The sequence below is a fragment of the Filicampus tigris genome, chromosome 8 (genome assembly GCF_054856515.1).
Source record: "Filicampus tigris isolate MCC_2025a chromosome 8, RoL_Ftig_1.0, whole genome shotgun sequence".
Taxonomy (NCBI): domain Eukaryota; kingdom Metazoa; phylum Chordata; class Actinopteri; order Syngnathiformes; family Syngnathidae; genus Filicampus; species Filicampus tigris.
This window is the reverse complement of record NC_141224.1, coordinates 22,441,054-22,466,219: the sequence shown is the minus strand read 5'-3', so window position 1 is coordinate 22,466,219 and position 25,166 is coordinate 22,441,054. Positions and strand designations below refer to the sequence as shown.

The 25,166-nt window shown below is 39.2% G+C and overlaps 1 protein-coding gene across 1 annotated transcript in view; it reads left to right on the top strand.

The window, feature by feature from the left end:
- The window catches only part of LOC147144099 (nuclear factor of activated T-cells, cytoplasmic 1-like), a 66,807-nt gene extending 49,222 nt beyond the window's left edge, over nucleotides 1–17,585 (top strand). Inside the window, exon 11 of the mRNA XM_086038122.1 lies at nucleotides 15,790–17,585. Coding sequence (XP_085894248.1) covers nucleotides 15,790–15,845 — 56 coding nt within the window. The 3' untranslated portion in view covers nucleotides 15,846–17,585. The remainder of the gene's footprint in view (nucleotides 1–15,789) is intronic.
- The last annotated feature ends 7,581 nt before the right edge of the window (nucleotides 17,586–25,166 follow it).

Here is a 25,166-nt window from a genome sequence, read left to right as displayed (position 1 = left end):
CCGCAAGGCTGGCTTTAGGATCAGAGGGGAGGACTGAAAAGACAGAGTTAGGGGGAAGGGTGTATATTTAATTCAAGGTTGGAAGTGTCTAATGGGATTAACTAAAGCAGAGTTCCTTTGAATACTGTATGTTTTTAATACTTCTTGTATGTCTTTAAGTAGTGGAGTCAGCAAGATGAGGTACTCAGTGGTCAAGTGACCCCCAACCTTTTTAACCTATGTCCCCTTTTATGAAGGTCAAGACCGGATAAATGTCTGTCAAACAAAAAAAAAAAAATGTCTGTGGTTAAGTGCAATGCCAAGAACACAGCCCTCTAGACAAAGTGATATTGACAGGTACCAGAGAAATGGTGATGGCTTTTTTATTATTTATGACCACAAACAGGATGTAGATATTTTACTACTGTTGTTATTGATGCCTTCTCATTAGAATACTGTTTTCCTGGCAAACTTAAACATGACAGAAGACTTGGGAGAAGCTCTAAACACCAAAATAAAACTAATGTTTATTTTCAACAAATTTAATTGTCATGTTTGCCTCATTGCATTGATGCATATAGTCTGTATTTCCTCTCAGTCTCTCTCTCTCTCTCTCTCTCTCTCTCTCTCTCTCTCTCTCTCTCTCTCTCTCTCTCTCTCTCTCTCTCTCTCTCTCTCTCATATATATATATATATATATATATATATATATATGTATATATATATATATATATATATATATACATACACACAGTACTAGCGAGAAATTGTTTTATTTCTTAACTGCAGAGGGAGGAGGCATGGATGAATTCATTTTCAATAATAATAATAATAATAACAATAGAATATCATCAAGGACTGGTCACTAAATATACAATATCGGTAAGGACTGGTCACTGGCAGTGTAATGGTTCACCAGGCTGAGTCAGGCGCAGCCCATGTCTGTTCCCACTCAGTAACAGTGTGAATGCGAGCGTGAATGTTTCTGCTTCTGCATGTGCGTTGCGATAGACTAGCGACTAGTCCAAGGTGTGTAGTCTCCCTTTCACCCAAAGTCCACTAACTAAATAAGCGGTATAGAAAATGGATGGCTGAATGTTAGGACTAGAATGTAGAAATGCAAAGAAATGTTAAGGGCAGAGCAATATTGAATGTAGCGCTGCTAGGGCTTCATAGGGTTAAAGCGTTTACTATGGAGATTAATTAAAATTTTCTAAAGCATTAAAAATGTTTTAACTCAGTTAATTTAATTTTATTTACTTCCTGTGGCAGCTGTGACCTCTGCTCATTTTGCAGCCAAACTTAGAGGGAGTCACTGTAGCAAAGACGGACTTTTACATAGTTTTACTTTAAAAAGTTGCTCGGTGGCTCATTGGAGAAATCCAAAATAATTTGCGCACTTTGCAAAGTCAAATTCAAATACCATACTAGTTCGGTAGTACATCTTTGGTGTATCGTTGAACTGTTGTATTTTACAGCAAAACAATCATATTCAAGGATCAAAAAAGGTATTAGAATAGTCTTTCAATTTTAATATACTTTTTTTTTTTTCACATCAATTCCAAGATGTTAATCAAGTAAATATCTGTTCGAAGCTTCTTAAAAAAATTGTTGTTGAAAAATATGATTAATCGCGATCAATTATGCAAAAATGTTGCTTTTAATTAAACCAGGTTATAATAGTTTGGGATTTTTAATTACAATTAGTTTTTATGTCCTTTTGGCTTTTTTTTTTTTTTAATCCAGTTTTTTTTTTTTTTTTTTTTTTTTTAGTTTCGAGAGTGACTTTGCCAGTTTTTATTTTTTCCCGAAAATGCTGCATTTTGGTTTAGGTTTTATTAGTTTTAGTATTAGTTTAAGTTTCATAATATGTGTATTTTTCAAGTGCAAGATTAAAAAAGATCACAGAGGAAATTTTCGCTATGATTATAGACTTTAAGACGTATTTTCGGTTAGTTATCGGTCATTTTAGTCCGTTAACGTGAATGTTATTAAAATTTATTTCATTGGTTTTCGTGAACTATAATAACCTTAAGAGGGGTGCGCGTAAAATTGTGGAGCAAGCGCATGAAGGTCAATTCAAACTCAGTTTACAATTTAGTAGTTGTGTTACTTTTAAAAAGGAAAATGAAGAATATATGTGCTGGAGAGTTGAGCCACCATGTCACTTCAGTTCAGTGAAAGGCCTTTGGATTACCCTCTGTCTCCCCTTACATCATTTATCACCACTGGCAGAACATGAGAGCCTTTATATTCTTGGTAGCGATCAGCATATTTTTTTCGTAAGACATATTTGACACTATTGTCAGGATTGTGTGCACGTTGAACAAATAACTCAATCTAAGTGGTTACATATGAAAGCGGCAACGGGGTCATATCACACATATGACATTTTTTTAACTATCTGGACACAATTAGTCCTGATCTGATGCATAAAGATTAACGTGTAAAATCAATCCATTCATTGCCCAATAGTGCTGGCTGGCGTTTGCCTGCGTGTGCACCACAGCCCTGGCTGAAGAACCAGAGGATCTGGTCTGGTTTCAATTGCTCTGTCATAATATCCACAGTCACTAACAAAGAATGTGTCTGCTAAAAAACTACACCTAAATTATCCAAATAAATTGATTTTCCCATTAGTCTGGGATGTGACACTCATAAATTGTAGATGTGATCCGTAGGTTCAGATTTTCAATTACTAGTGTTTGTTCTGTAAAAACATCATCAATGTGGCAGATTTGCTACTGGAGGAAGGTGTAACTTATTTCCTATAATTCACCCAAGCTGTGTAGAAAAGGAGCAACGCACTTAAGATAGAGTATGAAATATTGCTTGAAAAGTACAATTGGACTTCACTCAAGAACGCTGTTGATTCAAGCCGCACAAAATATTTGAAGCTCTGTTTCTTAAGTTAATCATGCATGACGTATCTCATACACTTTCTCCTGACACAGCCGTTTAGAGGGTCGGTTTACGTGGCTCACATTCTGAGGTTTAGAGAACACAAGTTGAAAAGCCACAGAGACACACAGATCGTAACGGGTCAGGACTCAGACAGGGTCTGTGGCTTGGCTGGGATATGTATCTGTGTACACAGTATCTGTGATCATGCAGCCACCACCTCGGAGAATGACAAACGTCAGTGTGGTTGATTGCAATGACAGGATGATCATGGAGTCAGTCTACTGTATTTTCCCAAGAAAGCTTTATGCTCCTTATCTGTGCCCGAGTTATGATTTTGCGTACTTAGAGTGAAGATTTTTTGTGGTAGGTCTACTGCTACCCTTCTTTGAGTAACGACTGAATGACAGAGACTAAGCTGGTTTATTTGTTATGAAAAGCACATTCTACCACTACTGTTTAACCACTGTTCCTCTTTGGAGAGCTTGCTGAAAATGCCATAAATGCTGCAGAGCAACAGAAACCATACATTAGCCTTTAATGGAGGATATCTGCAGTTGGCAAATACGGTCCAGAATGGAAAAAATCCTAGCAAACCTCTGCACATTTAGGTTTCATACACAGAGCCCCAAGAAAGTCATCATTATCTTGCAGCGACACAAATTCAATGTTCAGAAGTGCACATTGTACTCTTTTAAATTTCATGTATAAATTCTCTAAAACTGAAATGAACACATACGTTATGCCCCAGGGAAAAAAATGGATTTCTGGATGCATGGCTTTCCCCCTCTCCCCCATTTTATTGCAATGCTTATGATTGGTTTTATTGTGGAAGTAAGTTACAGTATCAGTAAACAGAAACAGATCTCCATTCCACACTACTTAATAACAGCTCCCCTCTGTCTGAACTGTGTTCGCTCAGTGAAAAAGTGTCCTACTGTGCGGATGTCAGTAGAAGGTTGGGATTCAGCTGTGGGAGATAGGGGAAGCTCTTGGGTTTGCAACACTTGGCAGAATTAGTATACTAACACCCCAAAAGAAGTAGGTGGAAATCTGGAGGTAGCAAAAAATACACGAGGGGAGGTAGTATTGATGACTTTAAATATAAAAAGTAAAATGATTGATTTCTTTACCTGAAATACTTTGCAGTAGTCTGAAACAAATTTACAATTGCAGTTTCAATAGAGTTACAGTCCATTAAGAACCCCTCTACATTCAAGTTGACGGATCAACAAAAAGTGCAACTTTCAAAACCGTAAAGCTGTCAGATCTTGCTAAAACTGTTTCAAATGTTTAAACTGAGTTTTTCAAAGTTTAAAACTCAGTGTGCTGATGGCCCTGAATTAAAGATAGCAATCTGGAAAATTTGGGGTCAGAGGAATTTCATCATATCCTCACATCCAGGAATATTCAAAGAGCATGAGAAGAAGCAGGTCAGTCATATAAAGACGTGAGACATAGACACAGACAAGCAGACTGAGTGGAAGAGGGGAAAAACTGAGGTGGAAGAAAGTTGGTTGAGATCTTGGTGATTTTTCCCTGGCAGCTTCTCCAACTGCCTGACACATACACATGTGCCGCACACACTCAAAACTTTGTGCCTGAAGAAATCTAAGAGCGATAAACAGCAGCAAAGTTAAAGATCGCAACTAATTTCTTTGCAGCATAGGGACCTACAAAGCAGTGGGTGAAAATATTTATTTTTGAGGAGGGAATGATCATAACCACTGAAATGCAATTGTCCTACTGTTGGTATGTTACCCACTGCAGCTATTAATCTCAACAGGTCCCTGGACTCTCCTGAATGTATTTGACCAATCTCAGCTGCTTTCAAAGCAACCTTCTAGCGAATAGGGAAATAATTTCATGCTCACAAAACATTTTTATTCTGAAGAAGGGATTCACTTCAAAAATGCACAAATTGTATTTAACACTGAAGGACAGAAATGATTCTCCATCCACTCAATTTCTACACTGTTTATCCTGTTCAGGGCCATAGGTAAACTGGAGCCTATCCCAGCTGATTTTAGGCGAAAATAAGTCTACACCCTGAACTGCTTGCCAATCAGTCGCATTCTGGTGATTAACACTACGGGTGTATATAATAATATCTTTGTGTGTTATGGTTAACTGGCATTGTATCATATCATACTTTTAGGGAGATTTTTATTGTGTTTAGTTAGCTAGTTGAACAGTAGTGTCCCAGAACCTTTCTCGGTTTCTCGTTTCTCCGTTTCTCACATGAGGCAAATTCAGACAAGCTTCACCACGCAACAATGAAGCCTTTGGAAACCAGTTTGTGATGTGTTGGGGAGAAGCAGGGGATGCACGGACTTATATACAAGTCCGTGAGGGGATGTCACTCCATGGCCGGACGTGCTGTCCTCTCGTCTGTTGCCAGCGACGGTGGGTGTCGATCACCAAACAAATAACAGAGAGATGGGGATCGCATTGCAAAGATGGCTGTATTTATGGCACTCATTCCCTATGCTCATTAACCATTCTGTTCTTTATACTATATACTCTCTATATTGGCTCCTACACAGCTTCTGCATTTCTCTCTCCTTCCGCATTTGTCCCTCCCTCACGTGCGCTCACTCCAACAGCAAATGTCTGATGAATATTCAGTATGAGGGGGCAGACTCAGACAGTTTCATCAGTTCACTGTGATGTGTTCGATAATTTCATTAGTCAGATAAGACGAGACGATGGGTAAATCTACTGGCAGCTTTAAGCTTGTCCGTAAAAATACATTTAAAAAAAAAAAATCTAATTCAGCGTCACATTAGAAGCTGTGGGGTTAAAAAGAGAGAAAAAAGTAGTGGATTTTACTCATGAAAGTACGGTACATGTCACCATATACTCACCTTTCATTTATGTTAACCATCTAGCCAACAGATGGATTACATTTTGTCAGGATTCAATGTAGAGCTATGTCTTGTGGATGTTTTTAAGGAGGACATGGCTAGAATATTTGAATAGAAAAAAAAAAGTTCAGAGTCTTGGAAAAAGTTACGAATGTGCCCCGAGGAATCGCCCCACTCTGTGTCCTCTGCAATTTAGGCTTTAAGGTCGTAGGGCAGCTTTCAAGTTCAGTGCACGGAGCATTAATCAGACAACAGTTCAGCATATCTAGCCACATCCCAAGAGCTGTTTAAAAATTGAAGCCATGTTTGTGCGCCCAGCAGGAGCTTAAGATTTAGTTACCCTCAGAGTAATAATGTGTGTCTTTTCTGTGACTTTTGACTGCTTGTGTGTGGAAGAGAATGTTCTAGTTTTGCCAAAATCATTTGAAATCCTTGTGAAAGGTGGTGATACAAATCACAACAAACTGGACCAAAAACCAACCAATGCAAGTAGGAGAAAAATAGCTCTTGTCATAGAGATTCTTTATATATTTAAGAAATATTAACCAAAGTCAACACTTTTGTTACACACTGCCACAGCTAACATCAGTCTAAGCTGCCTGTCTATGATGGATAGTAAACAATAAAGTGTGCACTGAGGTTAACCTTGTTGGACAGGGAGAACACGATTTCTCTGTGTATGAATAAAAGAAAACAACTTCAAAATCCCAGCTCACAACTAACATGCGACAGGTGATTTAAAGACGCTCAAGCAAATGCACAAATACATCTACAAATCATCCTCTTTTCCGTCACACATCCAAGGTCTCACTCAGACGAGGAAAACTGGCTGAAGTATGATTGTTTCAGTACGCTCGTATTCTCCGTCAGACTCCACAGGAGCATACGTTTCTGATTCTGAATATGTCATAGTAAGTTTATAAGATGGTTGAGTGATTTAATCAGGAACCTGTTCATAAAGAACCTTACAAAAACCTTTAATTCGTCTCTGTCATTCCTCAATCCAACAGTCATGTGCTTCCCTCTGTACAGTGTATATAACAAGTTTACACACCACTTTCAAATGCCAATTTTTTGTGATATAAAATAATCTGAAACCAAGATAAACTATTTCAAAAACTTTTCCAGCTTTAATGTGACCTATAACCTGTACAACTCAATATATAATAATAAGATTTGAGAAGGACAGTAAAAATACAGCTGAGAAACAGCTGAGATAATGCCGTTGTACAAGTGTATAACTGGAGATGTGGCTTTGTTCAAAACTAAAGGTGCAATCTGCGATGTTCAAGCTGCTAGCAAGATGTAGCTTTAGATGTTTGAATGTAGCCTGATTTCACTACCCCACCCTACTCTGGCATCCCTGACCAATGCTACACCCCTCACGAAATTGCACGCAACATGCAGCTGTATGTCCAATGTGCACCGTGTACAAGCCGATGTTAGCCAAGGCTGTTAAAGCAACACTGCGTAAATATTCAACCTTAATAAAATATTTTCATAACTCTTCCGATGAAACATCAACTTACAATTGCTTGAATGGCACTTTGTCATGGCTTGAGGTCTGTATCGCTTTTATTGGCACTAGGCAACTTTGAGAAGGAAACCACAAACAAAAAAAAAACTACAAATGTGCTGACTCATTTAAGGCATATGTCACTTCCCCCCTTTCCTAATTCGTTACAAAGACGAATATTATATTATAATATAATTGTTATATTATATTGTTTAGACACAATGAAATTCACTATATTATCGAAATATATCATAGACACAGCCACTTGAAACAGAAATGCAATTCAGTCCAATTGCAGGCTAGTGAGCTCAGGATTTCACGACAGTTCCGTATGTTCTGCGCCGCTGGCGCTCATGGGAAATGTGGTTGACTTCACTCAAAACACTACCGCTTTTGTCCAAGTGGCGTTGCCATAATCAATGAAAAGTGAAGATTACACAGTGTTTCTTTAAGTTGTTAGCATGGGGTATTCATGTTGTAAAGTTGCCATACATAAACTGTCACCGCTTTGATGGTGTATTTTTTTGGAATACACAATCAATTAAAAATAGAGGAGAGGTGATCAACTTACCTGACAAGGCAATGAAAACGAAAGTTTTCCTGGCCTATCAATACACCCATTGAAAATCACTATTAAATCTACCCTTGTGAGGATAAGCGGTATAGATAATGAATGAATGAATGAATGAATGAATGAATGATGGGACCAGAGAGGGATGATTTCTCAAAAGATCATTTTAATAATATTCTACTGTGAGGTCAGAAAGACAGCAGTATGACACAAATTTTATTTTTTTGTTATTGTAAATCCAACATTTAACCTATCACATTCACAATTATGTTAAATGGGGATCAGCACGCAACTGCCACCATTTAAAATTCCTCTGATTAACCCTAAATAGAGTTAAATGTTCTAGTAAGCTTTTCCTGGCAGTTTTTTGCTTTCGCACAGAAGCCTGAAGGCTTTGTGCTCACATTGACTATATTTAGAACTGTTGAATGGTGCAGCTTCAACCAAAAACAGCTTTGAAGAGCCCATTAAGCTTCCAATTCATCTCCTGATTCATCAACAGCCAACGTTTGGTTTTATTATTGTTTGTGGCCTTTTATGAGTTTTGAAACAATTGTGTTTTTCCATTCCAAAAGCAACACAAACTACCAGGGATATTAGTGTGTTCCAATGTGCACACTGTTTTTCTTGTTGCAAATAGTGTATGCAACATTTTAGGATGAAAAAACATTTGCTAAATGCACAAACACACAAGCAGTCGCAGCGCAGTGTGATAGGGTTAAGGAGGGCATTTTTGGAGAAATCTCAAAATTGACATTTTTAACCATCCAATAAATTTTTTACAATTGTCAAAACTGACCCTTGCGACATGAGGACTCTTTATGCAAGGCTTAAATCTAACGATGTACACAGACTCAGACTAAAAACTCTGTCAGAAAAAAAGTTTGAGAGTTTTACTGGAGTCACAGCACTTTCCCATCATCTCGATTGTTTAAGCTAGTGTCTCACTGTTTCGTGACTGTTTGTGCATGTAGCGAATGTTGATTTTTGTCAGGGTTCCTAAAAGGTTCCAAAGGTTTGCGAAAAAATTTTCTTGCCGCAGTGAAATTTTGAACATGTTCAAAATGTCTTGGCGACCATTAAAACTGTTTCCGAAAGTCTGGCAAACGTCTTTGTGACCGTTTGCAACCTTGAACGTACTGTACTATGATGAAAAATCAACATTCGGGCCATGGGCAATTACTCTTTCTGAGCAACAAAGGTTGGCGAGTAACAGGCTTGGCAAGTACAGGCTTTAGTGTAAGGTGGTAATCCCAACTGTTTTAGATCAATTGTTTTTTCACTATGTGTCCATGAAAACTTTTCAGTCATTGTGGTTACGTGACAACCAAAAACCAATAGATGAGCCTGAACAAAATCGGAAACAGGAAGCTTTGTAAACAATCACCAAAACCAAAGTGGAAACATGGTAAAAATGTGACTGAGCATAATGGGGAAAATGTGCATGGTGGGGAAAAAATGCAGAAAGAATCCAGTTTTAATCTTATAAATAGTGACGCTTTAAAATTCACAGTCTTTGTAAAATCTTAGTCTGAGACGAGGTTGTGACTAACAATTTTATAGCTTGTCTTTCAATGTGAGCAGGTGTAAGATCCCAAGGGTCTTTTCCAAATCAAGTCTTCTGATGCACAGGTAGCTTTAGCCAGAGCGGGCCACATATATTATCGGAAAATATTGTTATTGTTGATATGTACACATTTGTATTGTGGCAGTTGTAACAATAGGTATTTTTCCATGCTAGCATTTACTGTTGCCCAAACTGTTCTTTGCCAAGCAGCCTGAAAGTAACTGCTCTGTGATTTCATGGTCAGCATGGAAAGCAGCAGCCACCATGTAAACACCTCTTCCTTATCGTCCCTGGGGACCACCCTCTCACGGGCACACCCGTAGCCTCCTGGGTCTTGGAGGAAATGAGACGATGAGGAGGAAGAGAGGGAAGTGATGCTATGAGACAAAGAGGGATGTGAGACAGGGAGAGGCTCATCAGTTGAGTGCATGATCAAAGACAAAGGTTACACACCACTGCAGCCAAAACAAGCACACCAGAGGTGGAAATTTATATGAAGCTTTTTAGATAATCTAATTTGGGATATTGCTAAACACGGATCACATTTTTCTTTTGTTATTTTTGAAAATTTTCAGTGAACACCTACGCATATTTTCCACAGTTAGATTTTACTTGGCTTCTTCACCCTGAACTTGTCACCAGTCAATCAAAGGGCACATTTAGACAAACACCCATTCGCACTCACATTGGCCTCCCTGGGCAATTTAGGCCCCGTCCACAAGGAAACGCATAGAGTGTACCCGCAAAAATTTTTCCTTTAATCATTTTGACTTTTTGTCAAAAAACGTTTTGCCCGAAAACAATCATTTTTACAACTAGGTCCCAAAGTGGATGCATCTCAAAACGCTTCCCTCACGTTTCCTAGTGTACAACACATACACATCTTTCCTGAAACAATGACCTGGTAGTCCCAGTTCTCAGATGAGCATGCGCGAACACCGCCAACATTTAAAACAACAATGGTGGATGTTCTCTACCTTGGTGGTGATCTGGGCTTTAGTTCTGAAGAAGTTGTAGCTCATCATCAGTCCGCACAAATGTTACCTGCTCGCTTCACATTCCCTGCCAGTACATCGCACGGGCTTCGTATTCTCTGTTTTGGGTGACGTCCTGGGGCAGTGTTACTGCGCCACTTCAGGCCTAGCATATGTACTACAGCATTTCAGCATCGTTTGAGGTCACCCACGTTTCTTGAAAAAATTCTGCGTTTACACGAAACGTTTTAAAAGCAACTTTGAACAAGCTTTACTCTGTGTGGCCAAATGAAACGTCTTCATTTGCATGCATGTTTTTGGAATGTGAATGGAAATGGGACTACCCAGAGAAAACCAACAAACAAACAAAAAACTCAAAAAGACCCTGGTCGAGTTTAAAAAACAAAACTTCTGACTGACTCTGAGGCAGATGTGCTTGGCACGTACTTTATTCTGTTTATTCTTTTCTATTTATTGTTTTTTTTTTCTTTTTTTTAATTTGGTATGTCATTAGCCAGTTGGTTTCTGATTGGCAAAATTGGTCCCACATTTAGGATTCCTAGAACTATCTTTCCCTTTAGCATGTGCTTGACAGCCATGTGTTTTATTTGTGTGTACAGAGACATAAAAATGTGGAGAAAAGTTTATTAAAAAAAAAAAACTTTTTTGGTGGAATGTTTCTTCACCTACTGTGGTCTGAGCCTGTTTGTCCCCGAAATGTCACAATACGTAAGCATTAGGACTTTTTTGGGGGGGATACCGCCATCCTCTGTTGTCTGTACTTGCGGTAAATTGAGTCTTTCCACAACACGAGAGTCCAGAATTTAACATTTCGCGTAGCTCTGGAAATAAACTCCCTTCTTTCTATATATCACCGCATCATTAGGCCCAAAGGTTGATTCTTGAGGCTTTTTATCATGATAGTACGTTCATGAAATATTTTGTCTTTTTCAATTTAGTTTTTGTATATATACTTACAGTATGTCTGTCTGTTTCGTCTGATGTCTTTTATTTCATTTCTTTTTTTTACATTTTTACTTTATTTTCATCTTCTGACCCTTGACCCCATTTTCGTTTTTCATGCTTTTGTTATCGGCATAGGATAAGTGACGTTTTCAGAGGCTCTCCGCCCAGCGATTTGAGCCGTGTGTGTGTATGTGTGTGTGGGAGGCAGCAAATTGTCCATTAAGTGTTTCTGCTGAGGCCAAGAGAAGATTTGATATAGTGGGGAAACAAAAGTAATATGTAGCAGGAAATTCAATTGTCTCTCTCCAGCAAGTTGGACCTTTAGTTTGGCTTCCCCACCAAATCAATTCCACATGAAGTTCAATTGAGGTTTAACTTGGTCTTACCAGTCCCTTTTGACTCTTGTGAGTATTGTTTATACTGTATTACCCAGATTCTATGACACAGGCACACTTCCTCACATGCAGCGAGAGCTGGATGCCACAATAGAAGGAAGCTACCTCCTCTTTCTCACAAGGCTGATGTGCGAATACGCGAGTGTTGAGAAAGCATAGGAAACATCACCCTTCGCTATAAAGCATGAAGGTCTGTGACCCCAACAGCTGAAACTTTATTCGTGTAGTGAAAGTGATTAAAGTTCAGGAAAATGCCCTGCTCCCCTTTGGTGTCCTGGGACTAAATGTGAGAACAGAAGTCCCTGGCAGGAAACCTCTGTTACAGCCTTTAGGTCAGAGGTCCCGCTTTCTAAAGTCAGCTCAGAAGCTGATGGAAGGTGGCGTCACTCTCCGCCGGCTCATTGCCAGTCACAACTGATTTAGCTGAAGATCAGGTTTCACCTGCTCAAAACGCAGAGTGGCTATGGAGCCTCTAGACCACAGGGTATCTTCCATGGATTTCATAAGAAGCCCTGATGTTACTGTGCACAACACTCCTTACTAACAATCTCGCCAAAGACGTCACAGGGCATCTTAAAAATGAACCCATTATGGCTTCATACTCAATGTTGGATTATTTATGCTGTAATATATTACATCAGTTACAGTTTGAATTTAAAATGTACTTGCCTGATTCCAGTTTTGGATCTCAGCCTTGGGTCCATCTGCCGTTAGCTTTGGGCAGGAATAAAAGGATCATGTTAGAAGCAATGGCCAAGGAATATCTCCGTTACATTCTGTTTTTTTTTTCCATTTTAGGCTGAATTATAGAAGAGCAGCCCATCTCACACTTTATCCTCACAGTTGGGAGGTTCTGTGTTTGAATCTCAGATGATCGAAGATGGATGGATACAGAAGTGGCAACTTAGTCAATCAGCATATGACATTTTTAAAAATCACAGCTAATATATCGGTGTTCACTGAAAAATTGGATCAATTATGTCAGTGACTGCATCAGTCTGGACACCTTCACATTTTCCAGTTGTGTTTCTCTGGGAAAATGCACAAAATAAAGTGGCTGTTGTCAAGTGGTGGTGTCTGATAGATGTACTAACTTATTGACCCGTCTAGATTATATTATTTTATTAGGACCCGAAGCAACAAAGTCCCACCTACGCAGCCTCGTGTATGTTTTTTTTTTTTCATCTTTTAGGGAGGGCTATTTTTGTTCTGCATGCCTTCATCTAAATGCTGGTTCGTGAAGCTGTGTTTGACATTCATTTGAATATGTGTCAGGATCATTTACCCATTCGAACATTCAATAGAATTCACATGTCTGTAAAGTACATTCATATTTGTGTGTCTCATATTATTAAATAGATCTCTCAGCTGCCCAAGCCGTGTCAATATACGTACTGCAGGTCATGGCAGGTTGGTTTTATGGTCCACTGATTGCAAAGACTCAGCTACTAATGAAAAATGTCACTAATGTTTGAGTCAGTCTAATGCGACATGTTTTTCTTTTCTCACCAGGGGAATAATGCAGTTCATTTTCCCACTGTTTTTGTTTATTCATGGGAGTGTATCCTCTCAGTTACAGCTTTCCATGATTACTGAGCTACCGAACTAAGTAAGAAAAAACAGCCAAACCAAATGTGTTTGTCCAGCTGTCCACTGAGATGACACGATTAATTAGTTCAAACATGTAATGTGTTCATTTGTAAAATAGCCCTAATTTGAAAGCATTCCACCTGTCCGTGCTCCTCATGAAGCCAAATGACATTTTGCAGCCAGTCTCCACGTTGAACAAAATGTTCCCAAGCATGTCTGACTGCGTTCCTTAATGCCGCATATTTGAGGTTATCTAGTCACTTCAGAGAAGGTGAGATTGATTCCAAAATGAAATTCTCTCACTTGTCTGCCATGACACATACCTGACTTTATCTTCTTGTTTTGTTTTACTGATGCCAAAAAAAGATTTTTTTTTGAGAACATTTGCAATATCTTTGCATTTATGAGGGAGCCACTTCTCATTTTTTCTAACAATCTACCACATTGAGGCGCTAAAGATAGTGTCTTTGGTATTGTTGTTTGGGGTGGAATCTGACCACATCCTGCTTCTGTAGTCCTCACTCTGACACCGTGTACGTAAAACAAAAAACAAAATGGGAAACTTATACATTTTGTATCACTTTAGCAGCCGTTTTCTCAGAATGGAACATGATCAACTATGCCAGTGGAAAGTATGAGTTGATCATGGCAGCACCACTGCAGTTTCAGAATTGTTTGTATGAAGGAAGGATGTGATTGTTTCTTTTTTCAAAAGCAGTATCAAAGGTTTTTGTGGCTTTTCTTTCTAAACTACTAAGCTTTTGGGTTTTCCCTTTGCACTTCAGAACTACCTGGAGCTATTGCTCACCTAAGCTCCAGAGATGTGATATTAAAAAAAAAATGATGGTTTCATAGTTAAATATGTGCACACTTCCTTCAGGTGCCGCAGTGGCTGAGCTAAAAATAACCTTAAGCGTGTAAATGCCTGTTGAGCCAAATAGAGTTCAAAACAGTCTGTAGTGTTGGCACAGGTTGTGTTTTTCCAATGGGAGTTCCTCCTGTTTCGGGAGGTGAGCCCCATACAACGTGTGTTTGTGGCCTGTTTTAAAGGGTACAATCTTTCTATTTTCATTTGATTCGTGACGAGGACCAAGTATTTGAAACACTTTTCAGGAAATTTTGTTGTGGCAGAATACAATATTATAATGCAAACGCGGGTATAATATCGCTCAATATTGTCTTATCAAATTCAGCTAATTTATTGATCTCACTAAATAGTGCGCTTGTGCCTCTTGAATTGTCCACTGAGTGTCTCACCTCTCACCTTTAGTTGCATTGGTTTCTTCTTCAGAGGACGCCCTTGACCAAATCAGCGTGTCACCAAACAGTATCTTGTAATAACACACTGCCTTAAGGTGGGTGGACTTCCTGTCATGACTCCTCACTGTTAGACCCCGTCTGTCTCCGTCTACATCAGTAAGCTTTATCGCAATCGGCTTTATAAGTGGGGAGCTTCTTGTTTGCATTGAGTTGCAGGACTCGAGGTCCTCGCCATCTTCTCGGTCACTTCCCTCCGTTTTGCCAAAGAATACAAAGCAGATAAAAGCAGTAGGCTGATCTGCGCCTGCCCGACTGTGGGAAAGGCGCAAGCACAGGAAAGACACAAGGATGACTTGTGTAAAGAGATGTGTGTATGGGGCCGATATGACTTTTCAAGGACAATAGATTGTTTGGATTCCAGGTTTGTGGTATTTCCGAATACCACCATTTGATGTCTTTTTTTTTTTTTTTTTTGCCAAAGTGATGTTCGGCATTGTGTATGTACAACAAGCTTGTTGAGTCATGTTGTGTAAGACATCATCTTGTTATTTGAAGCATTTGAATGAAAAGTTTTGGGGAATGTTCTCGTTACTCTATTGGAAGAGTATGCAAAGCTTAGCTTTATATAGACATAGATCAGGTGTGCCCAAGTCCGATCTCCTGACTTGGATGGTAATCACTTATATCAATCAATTAGTGTAACTAGACAAGATCAGCTCATTTAAATGCATGTCTACATTAATGCACTATTACAACTTTTCTCTTGAATTATGGTTATTTTTTTACTCTCAATAATGATTTTTCTCTCATAATATTACAAATCCTCAAAACTTGATGGCAAATAATAGGAATTACCAACTAACATACAAATATGATCACTTGGGGCTGTCAGCAGTCGGTTGGATACGAAAAGTGGCCTAATACCAAGCCACAGCATCATTGTTACATTAATCAGCATTTCCGTCCATAATGTCAACTAATCTCCTTGCTGATCAAGTCTGATAATCCGGACACAATTTAAAATAAAAAGGACACAATTTGTTCTTTGATTGAGTCAGAGTTTTCTGAGGGATGTAATTTAAGAAGTGATTTATAATAGTGACTAATTAACCTCCAGCAATAACACGTTTTACTGTTTCGTATTCACTCAGGTGCTTGGGTGTGATTTTAGAAAAATGACCTGGTACCTTTTTGTTTCCACAGTTAACGAGATCATCAGGAATGACCTTTCGAGCATTTCCGTTCACACTCATGCATAGATCATTGATCGAGGCTTGTGCAGCAGCAGCAGCAGCAGCAGCAGCAACACGCACACAACTATCAACAAAAAACAATACAAATGAGAGAAGAACAATAAGATGAAGAAGAGCCACCACGAGCAGGATCTCCCATCTGTCCAGTGTTGCTATCAGTACCTACTTCCTCAAAGACTTGCTGCAGATTTACATTGACTGCCCGGCAAAGTTTGAATATCTATTATAATTATGTAAGTATATATGTAATATTATCTGTACAAACGGGAAGTGATATCGAGGGCAACTCTTGCCTTAATTGACAAATGACAATCTTCATTTGGAGTGTGAAAGTGATGTTTCATTCATGCATGGACAAACTAATGCGACAATAACAACTGTCATGCGTCATCACTTTGTTTCGTTTGTGCTGTCAGACCACAGAAACTGAATTGTTGGTGCCTTACTTGTAGTGAAGATGACAGACAGCAGCAGACACAGATTTTACTGAAATGATTCTAACCCAAAGTGCAACATTTTTATATGACGCTTTTGTATCATTTTGGTGATTTGTTTATGGGGAGAACTGACTAAGGGTGGAAATGACCATAGCGGAGCATGTGAACAATTTTTTTTTTTCTTGTTCTTTATTCTCATTGTTCATTTATACTGAATGTTATGTATCATATTCTTTTGTATAAACACAAATTTGACAATATGCCTTATGCTTATACTACGCATTTTGCTAAGCCTTTCAAATTGTCTTCCCCAATATACTGTTCTTGTTGTTGTTATTTTTATTTCTGCTTTTTGTACTACGCTTCATTACACTTGTCACCCTATAGTGCCTGTTTTGTCATGCCCAGACCATGACATATATTCACAGACAATCATTCAACATCCCACAACCAAGGACCAAGTTTTCTTCTTGGCATGAGCATATAAAACCACATTCCAAATACAATATAAAGTTTTTATTGTTGTTGTACGGTGCAGATACGATATCACATTTAAACAATGGTATGCTTACCTGCTGAATTTAAACAAAAATACAATACTCCTAAGCAATTTAGTCTTTAACTTCTTGCACTGCAGATTTGATGTGTACATGAGCAGAAGGATAATTTAAGTATGCTACCGCCTCAGTTTTACTCATTTTGGTCATTTAAATGAGGACCTGGCAGGACTGTTACTTCTAATCGGCAATAATTGATTTGTGGAAACCAAAGGATTTTATCTTTGGTGATATTATTGTCTAGGTTTCATTTTTCAGACTTTAACTTGCAGTGATATTCCACCCAATAGAGAAATATTATGCACTTTACCATAGAAACAGAGGCAGGTAGTAGTGCTCCCAGACCAGATGTAGTGCTCTCTCCTGTTCTCATATTAACCTTTTCTTTTGTATGTTACCTATCTTATGAAGCATGCACATTGGCTTAATATTCCTTATTTAGCTGACAATGGATTTCAATGTAGCTCTTGCATACATTTTTGGAACTACAGTATAAAAGCATGACTAAACTATATGAGCAATGTGTGCCTTAATGTCCTTCGAGGATTCAAAATCATTGACTATTTCTTTTCTGTGTAGGCACAAGGTGAACCATATGTCTCATTAATATGATATATATTTATGAACAATAAAATGTGTTTTAAGTGCATTTAAGTGTGAATTAATAAATGGTGTAGTGACCATGCATAACTTAAGACCCCAATTATTATTTTTTGAGCTGTTAATAAAGTAACACGTTTGTTGTTTGTTGGTGTTTACGCTAAAGGTTGCATAATTGAATGTTTTGTTTCTTTTTTATTATTGTGGTTATATTAAAATATTATTGGTTGTTTCATGTTTTGTTTAAATAAAATATTAGAACCATTTAGTATCGTATGACTTTTTCTGTTATAAAAAAGTTACAGTCTTGCAGCATATGAAACACAACGGTTATTAACTAACTTCTGGAAGAATAGGAAACATACTTAAAAACCCCTGAGTCAACTTTAAGAAACTTCGGCAGAGCAATGCAGCGCCGTGTCTTCAATACTGCAAATCTCATCTGGTAAACAAACAACTTAATTGGTTCATTCATGTGATTACACTAAGAGGTACGGTACAGTACTTAGTATATACAGCCTGTGTCAGCCGCGTATGTGGGAATAAAAACAGCCGTGTGATGATGCAATGTCCGCCATTTGAAAATACCTGTTATATAATTAGCACTTATTTAAAAATAATCATAAATAAACCCTGAATAATCTTGGGCTGTTCGGGAGCTGTGTGGAATTACCCGATTGCCACTCCGCCCCTGGATTAAAGACGCCATAGTAATTGTTATTGGAGTTTTAACTCAATTGGAGCAAAGCTGTGGCTCGTGGAAAAGCATTAGCCCCCTTGTCAAATTCTTACTTGTATGAATGGTTTCCTTACATTAATGATCAAACACATGTAAATATCAGACAAATACAACCCAACTAAACAAAAGAAGTTCTTAAATGGGGATTTTATTCATTAAGGGGGAATAAAATATTCATTCTACCTGGCCTTGTGTTAAAAAAGTAGTTGCCCCCTAAACCTAATAACTGGCTGGGCCACCCTCTGTAGCAACAACCGAAATCAAACATTTTCCATCATTGGCAATAAGTCTTTCACATCTCTGTGGAGATATTTTAGCCCACTCTTTCTTGCAGACTGTTGGCTTCTTCAAACCGCAATCTCCAACTCTCACTGGAGCGGTTTGCAGCCGAGTGTGAAGTGGTTAGGATGAAAATCAGCACCTCCGGAAAAGGGTGGACTGCCCTCTCCAGGTTGGGGATGAGATCCTGCTCCAAGTGGAGGAATTCAAATATCGTTGGGTCTTGGTCATGAGTGAGGGCAGGATGGAGCGGGAGATCGATAGGTGGATCTGTGATGTGATGTGAACTCTGTATCGGTTGGTCATGGTGAAGAAAGGGAAGAAAGACTGAAAGACGAAGCTCTCAATTTACCGGCTGATCTACGTTCCTACCATCACCTATGGTCACGAGTTGTGGATCGTGACCGAAAGATCAAGATCCCGGATAAAAGTGTCCGCAATGAGTTTCCTCTGCAGGGTGTCCGGGCTCTCCCTTCGAGATAGGCTGACAAGCTCGACCATCCGGGAGGGACTCAGAGTTGAGACGCTGCTCCTCCATGTTAAGAAGAGTCAGCTGAGGTGGCTCAGGCAGCTGACCAGGATGCCTCCAGGGTGACTCCCAGGTGAGGTGTTCCGGGCATGTTCCACTGGTAGGAGGCCCAGAGGATGACCCGGGACACGCTGGAGAGACTATGTCTCCTGGTTGGCCTGGGAACGCCTAGGGATCCCTCCAGAAGAGTTGGAAGAAGACCAAACCTCAGGTAAGCGGTAGTCACTGGATTGGTGGGTGGATGAATATGATAGTACATTCAACTTTTAATCAACTTTCCAGCTTGAACCAGAATTCCTGATATGTTTATAAATAATTGTGATGATGATACCAGCAGTATTGAATGATATGCAGTGTCAGATTCAGAGTTAACCTAAAATAAAATCAGAATTGTTGCTTTATCTGTTTCAGTGGTGGAAAATTGACTTTTTAATTGCTTGTATGCAAATAGTCATATCGTACTGCCATAGGCCAGCCGCCGGACAACACTTACTGAAACATTATCATTCAGTGGCAATGTCATGCAAAAAACACACACATCCCCCATGTGTGCAAATCTCTTGCTATCTTGTCAAAGCCAAAAGCTAAGCAGAGCTGCACTGAGTTATGGTGAATGCACAGATTAGCGTTAGTCAATGGCGGTAGCTTTAGCCACATACTGTTCTTGATTGCTCTGTCAAGTTGTTGACACAGTTATGGTGGGAAGTTAATTTGTGTTTCCGCTACATTCACACATTGTAATGTATTAACTGCTGCCTCCAGTTCGAGAAAATTGTTGCTTCGGGTCAAAGTAGTTAAATTACCTCGCTTCACCTTGGTCATCATGGTGACAAAATCCATAATTGCCATTGACCAAGGAGTGTATGAGACACGGCTAACTTGCGTGAGACATGAGCAACCTATCCAATGAGCCGCTTTCAGCAAGACAGAAAGAATAAAGAATAAGTGCAAGAAGATAGATAGATGGATGGATGGATGGGTGAATTGTGTGTCTCCAAGGGCCCTATTTTGGTAGACTGGCACCCGTGCGCTCGGTGTAAAAACGGGCGTAACTTCATTTTCATACCAGCGCAAGTCTAGTCTGGAGTGTTTGGTGCCGTGGTGCAAATATAGTAGAAGCAGCCACGCCTCGGACACACCTGCTAATTTGGTGACAGAAAGCAGTCTGTGCTCCCCGTAAAAATGGGCGCATTTCCGTGTCGGGGCAGTGGTCTAGTTCAGCGTATTTGTGAATTTGATAGACACGCTACATCTCACTGGGTGTTCCTGCCGCACCTACCACCGCATCTCGCATTTTGGTGACAAAAAGTAGACTAAATGTTACACTTGCTTGCACTCCATTGACGTGCATGGTGGACCTCACTGTATTTCATTCATATACACAGACGCACAATTGGGAGGTGCAAGTGGCTCCCCATTTGTACGTCTCACACACACGCCTGACTACATCACCCGAAAGAGAAGATATTACAGATAACCTGCCAATGTCATGCATGGACCCCAACGAGTACATTTTCCTTTCTTCAATGCCAAGCATGGCATACTCGGACGTGCACTTTGTACTGCCCTGATTTTGATGCAAAAGAGGGATGCTGTGAGGATTGGCTGGGAAAACACGTTCCATACAACAATGGCACACAGGTGCAAACTTCCCATTACACCAATATTTACGGGCGGAAAGTCTAGCAAATAAACAAAACGAAGAAAACTTCACCCTTGTACATAGTGAGACTTGCGCCTGGAACAAAAATAGGGCCTCAAGTGTCACTAAGTGGATTTATCCCTTTCAAGCACAGTGGACAGCTATTTAAAATTTGCTTTTGCCTAATAATTCATAATTCCTAAATTAATTCATCTAAAAAATATATTTGTATTATAAATCATATCATCAAATCATAATTCATGCATGAAAGGGTTAATGTCTCATAACATCTTGAAAAATGTATTTGTTTCCATCTTAACACGATATACAGTAACAGTGACTCAAATGTCATTTCTCACCAATTTTACTGCTTCAGTTTTCATATTCATTAGTTGAATTGTTTATATGTTGTTGTAGTGCAGTTGCAGGTACATAAGTATATTGTTTTTCAATATAGCTTTTGGTTTGCCCAATTGAATTGCACATTCTGATGACTTACTACCATAGGCGTAACCAGCACGTTTTTGGGGGTGCTCAACCCAAGCACCCCCAAAAATTATAGCATTTTAAAATTATCTTTTCCTTAATAAAGGACAGGGTATGCTTACATATGGTGAAAAACGCTGGATTAAAAAATAAAATAAAATAAAACAACACAAAAATGTGAACAAGGCAGCATCGGAAATACTCCCCTGCCTCGAAATGGTTCAGTCCATTTGATTCCCAGCACCGTTCTCGCCCACCTCCCGGCTCCTCCCTCGCTCGGCTCATGTCACTTGTCTGTGAAGGCTCCGGTGTAAACAACTATTTTGCCACCCAATACCATGACTTTATCATCAACAGATATTAGTCCTCATTTTAGCTGCATTGAATCGAATGCAACAATTCAATAATTGTTGCGTGTGTGTAATGTGTGTGGTCATCCTCCCAGCACCAGCATGGACATTCTCAATTTTTTCTGTAAAAAAAGCATCATGTTCAGGTGAGAGTACCCACAGTAACTATAAAGAAATACACAAAACCTCTTCCTAATTTATTTGTATATGGTTGTCAGCACTAGGAGAGAGAGAGGGGCAGAAAGGCAGGAGAGGGAACCTGGAGCCCCGGAGAACACAGGTAACATACCAGTACTCACGGAGAAGCAAAATATGAACAGTCGTAGAAGTTAAAAACATCCCATCCAGAATAAAATGTAAGATTTATGCTGATAATTATGTATTTTCTTCCCATCAGTTGACCACATTATCATCACATTTTGATGGATTATCTATAAACCAGCATTTACTATTAAAAAAGTATGAATTGATACTGATTTTTATTATACTGAATTTTTATCTTCTTGGTAATAAAACAGCTTGCGTTTGATAACACAGATGTAGATTATTTATTTATTATTCATTACTTATTTAAATAACTGAATGAATATTTTTAATGACTGAAAGATGTTTGTATGTGGTTGTTAGTGGAAAGGGAGAGAGATAAAGAAAAGGGAGAGGAACACTAAAAAGTTATCGACTGGTTTGCAACTCTCAAGTTCAGGCGACACAGCTTAATCCGTAAAGTGTAGGGTGGAATTATAAAGTGTTGAATAGAATGCATCATTGTCTAATAAGTTCCATGCTTCTTCTTCTGTGTGTGTATGTGTGTGTGTGTACCGTATCAGAAATAAATGAGTAAAAACTGGGCATGGCGTAGTAATAGTGTTTCTGCTAACCACAAAGTGTAATGTGCTGTTCACAAATGGGAAGTGACACTCCTGAACAGTGTTGAATGATCCTAAATCACTTTAAGTGAAATGAAAAAACATTTTTGAACTAGCCAGACACTCTGGGCTCTCAGCACCCCCAAAGCTTTGAACCTAAAATCGCCCCTGCTTACTACACACATTTTACTCATAAGAAAAAAAAAAAAGAAAAAAAAACATCTTTAAAGACATTTATATAGTTTGGTTATTGTTTTTCTGAATATGAAAACAAAATCTCTGAAAAATGCTGAAGCAGCAAATTCAGTGAGACATACTGTATAATTTGAATCACTGCCGAAACTTTTGGCTATGACTTCCCTGTTGTGTCAAGCTATCAAATGCAACAAGCTGCTTGTCATCCAGCTGCAAGCAGAGGCCTGTGTGTTTTCCGGGGAGAGTTGTTAGTGGTGGGTCGTTGTGTGAAACGCTCCTCGCCGTGGGAGCTGTGCCTTACTCCTGTGTACCACCTGCCACTCCTCCAATCTTTTTCCATCCATCAAAGTTACGAAGCACCCATCCCCATAGAGACAGAGGGCAGGCCTGGGCGGTGCTCCCCTGGATGACCGTGGTAATCCCAAAATAGCTCCACAATATATTTACATTGGCAATCCCCCCCCCCCCACCCCCCTTTTTTTCCTGGCACACTTTCTTTACCTTGGTCTTCTTCCACTGGCAGCGTGACTCCCTGGAAGACAGTGAAAAAAATGACTCAGCCAGGCCATGCTTTCCACTCTTTTATGCAAACTTCAACAATTTTCTCCTTGAACCCTGTTGGATTTGGCTTACTTTGATTTTCAAAGCCCCTCACTGGTCTAAGAAAAATATTGAGTTTCAATTCTAAAATGAGGCATCCCACAGAAGAAATTGTTACTACCTACAAAATGAGCATGCACAATGAGAGATGTTCTTACTAAGGTGAAATGCCAAAGAAATTAATTGAAAACTAGAAATCGCCAGTAATGGTACTAGTAATACATCAAATCTTATTTTACCAGCAGCAGCATGACATTAGGGCAAAGTGATTCTCTTCCAGTTCCAGTGCACTTTTTTCAAACTCGTAGAATTTTGGTGATGGTGTGATGAACATGGCAGGAAAATGAATAACACATTTTGAAGCAAAATAGCCTCTCAGTATTTAGCAACTAGGTTGCATACACACACCAGAATTTACAATAGGGTCTGTTTAATAAACAAATCAATCCTGTAAACTCTTTTTTTTATGAATCGTTAGGGTCCAGGTTCTTATGCCAGCTGTGGCCTGTTTCTTTCATATCATTCTTCATTCTCACCCATTTTCCTACTCTATCCATTGTCCCCTCTCCTATCTAAAGAGAGAAGATAGCCCCCCAAAAGTATTTGAAGGCAAAGTCAACCCTAACATTTTTTTGTAGAATATTTTAGAATATGTCCTATGCAGGCCCACTAGCTGAAACATGGCATTCTGATTAATAGTAAGTTTGAATATGAGTTAAGCTGCAAAATCAACCCATTGTTAGCTATCTCAGGGGGTGGCCATTTTGTTACTTCTGTTGTCTGAAAATGACATCACAGATGCTCAGGGCTCAGACAATCATCAAACAATCATGGCTCAGCTTCAGAAAACAGGTGAACTCTGGTCGTTACCATGTAAAATGGGCACATCTTCATTTATGATGTTGCTGGCAAGTCCAGTTTAGCGTGTTTGTGAATTTGGTAGACCGAGCTACGCCTCGATAGGCGTTCCGGCGTTTTCAATTTCAGGCCCCCAGTGCGTCTGGCAATTTGGTGACCAGAAGTAGACTAGATTTTAGACAACCAAAGAGTAGGTCTAATTTTTGGCGCAGTTGGTGTAACGCGATTTTGGTGGATTGGATCGAGGTATAGGGAGACTGATTCTGAGCTCCGCGGATATATGTGTCATCTGTAAGCATATTTCATTCATGAATAAGAGAACAATGACTCACGGCTCAGCTTGCAAAGGTCACATGACCAAACCCAGAAAACATTGGTTACCCGAGTAACTCTGATGACATTTTCAGTCGACAAGTGGCAAAATGGCCGCCTCCTGAGATGGATAATAGTCAGTGGATTTTGCTCCTTAATTCATATTATACCAACACAATATTAAACAGAATGCCATGTTTAGACTAGTGTGCAATAGGGGGACGCATAGAACATATCGAAAGAACATTTTTGACTTGACTTCTCCTTTAAGAATGCAGGTGTCAGATGCATAAGGAAAACTGAAAGTAAACAGATAAATGAACAGATTTTTATGGGGGGGGGTTATTGAACATATAAAAAAAATTGTGAATAAAGTAAAAGAAGGAAAGGAATAAACATTAGATAAATATGGTACAATTGTTTCTCCAAAGCTTGGAGGTGGAATGTATTTGTGTATGTTTTGATTACTTGATTTAGCAGCTGAAAAAAGTCCTGGAAAATAATTTGTGGTAACCCTGCTTTGTGCACCAAACAAATATATTACGTATAGCTGCTCTTCCTGTCTCAATTCCGTTCACACAAAAAACCCACCCACACACACGCACACACATTTTTATTTATCGACACCGAGAACATAATTCTCACATCACACGCAGGGTCGGCACAAGCAGACATGCCGCCAAAAAAGCAAAACAATATAAAAAAAATAACAAAAGACACACACGTAGCGCGGTGATCGATGAAATCCAAACAATATGGGGCACGTCATTGCATATGTGGGACCAAAAGGTATATATTGATTATCACATCAGTTAATCTGGAAATCGTCCCCCACCCCTCTCAGTACGCAAACCACAGTACAGTATTTTAGTTTTTT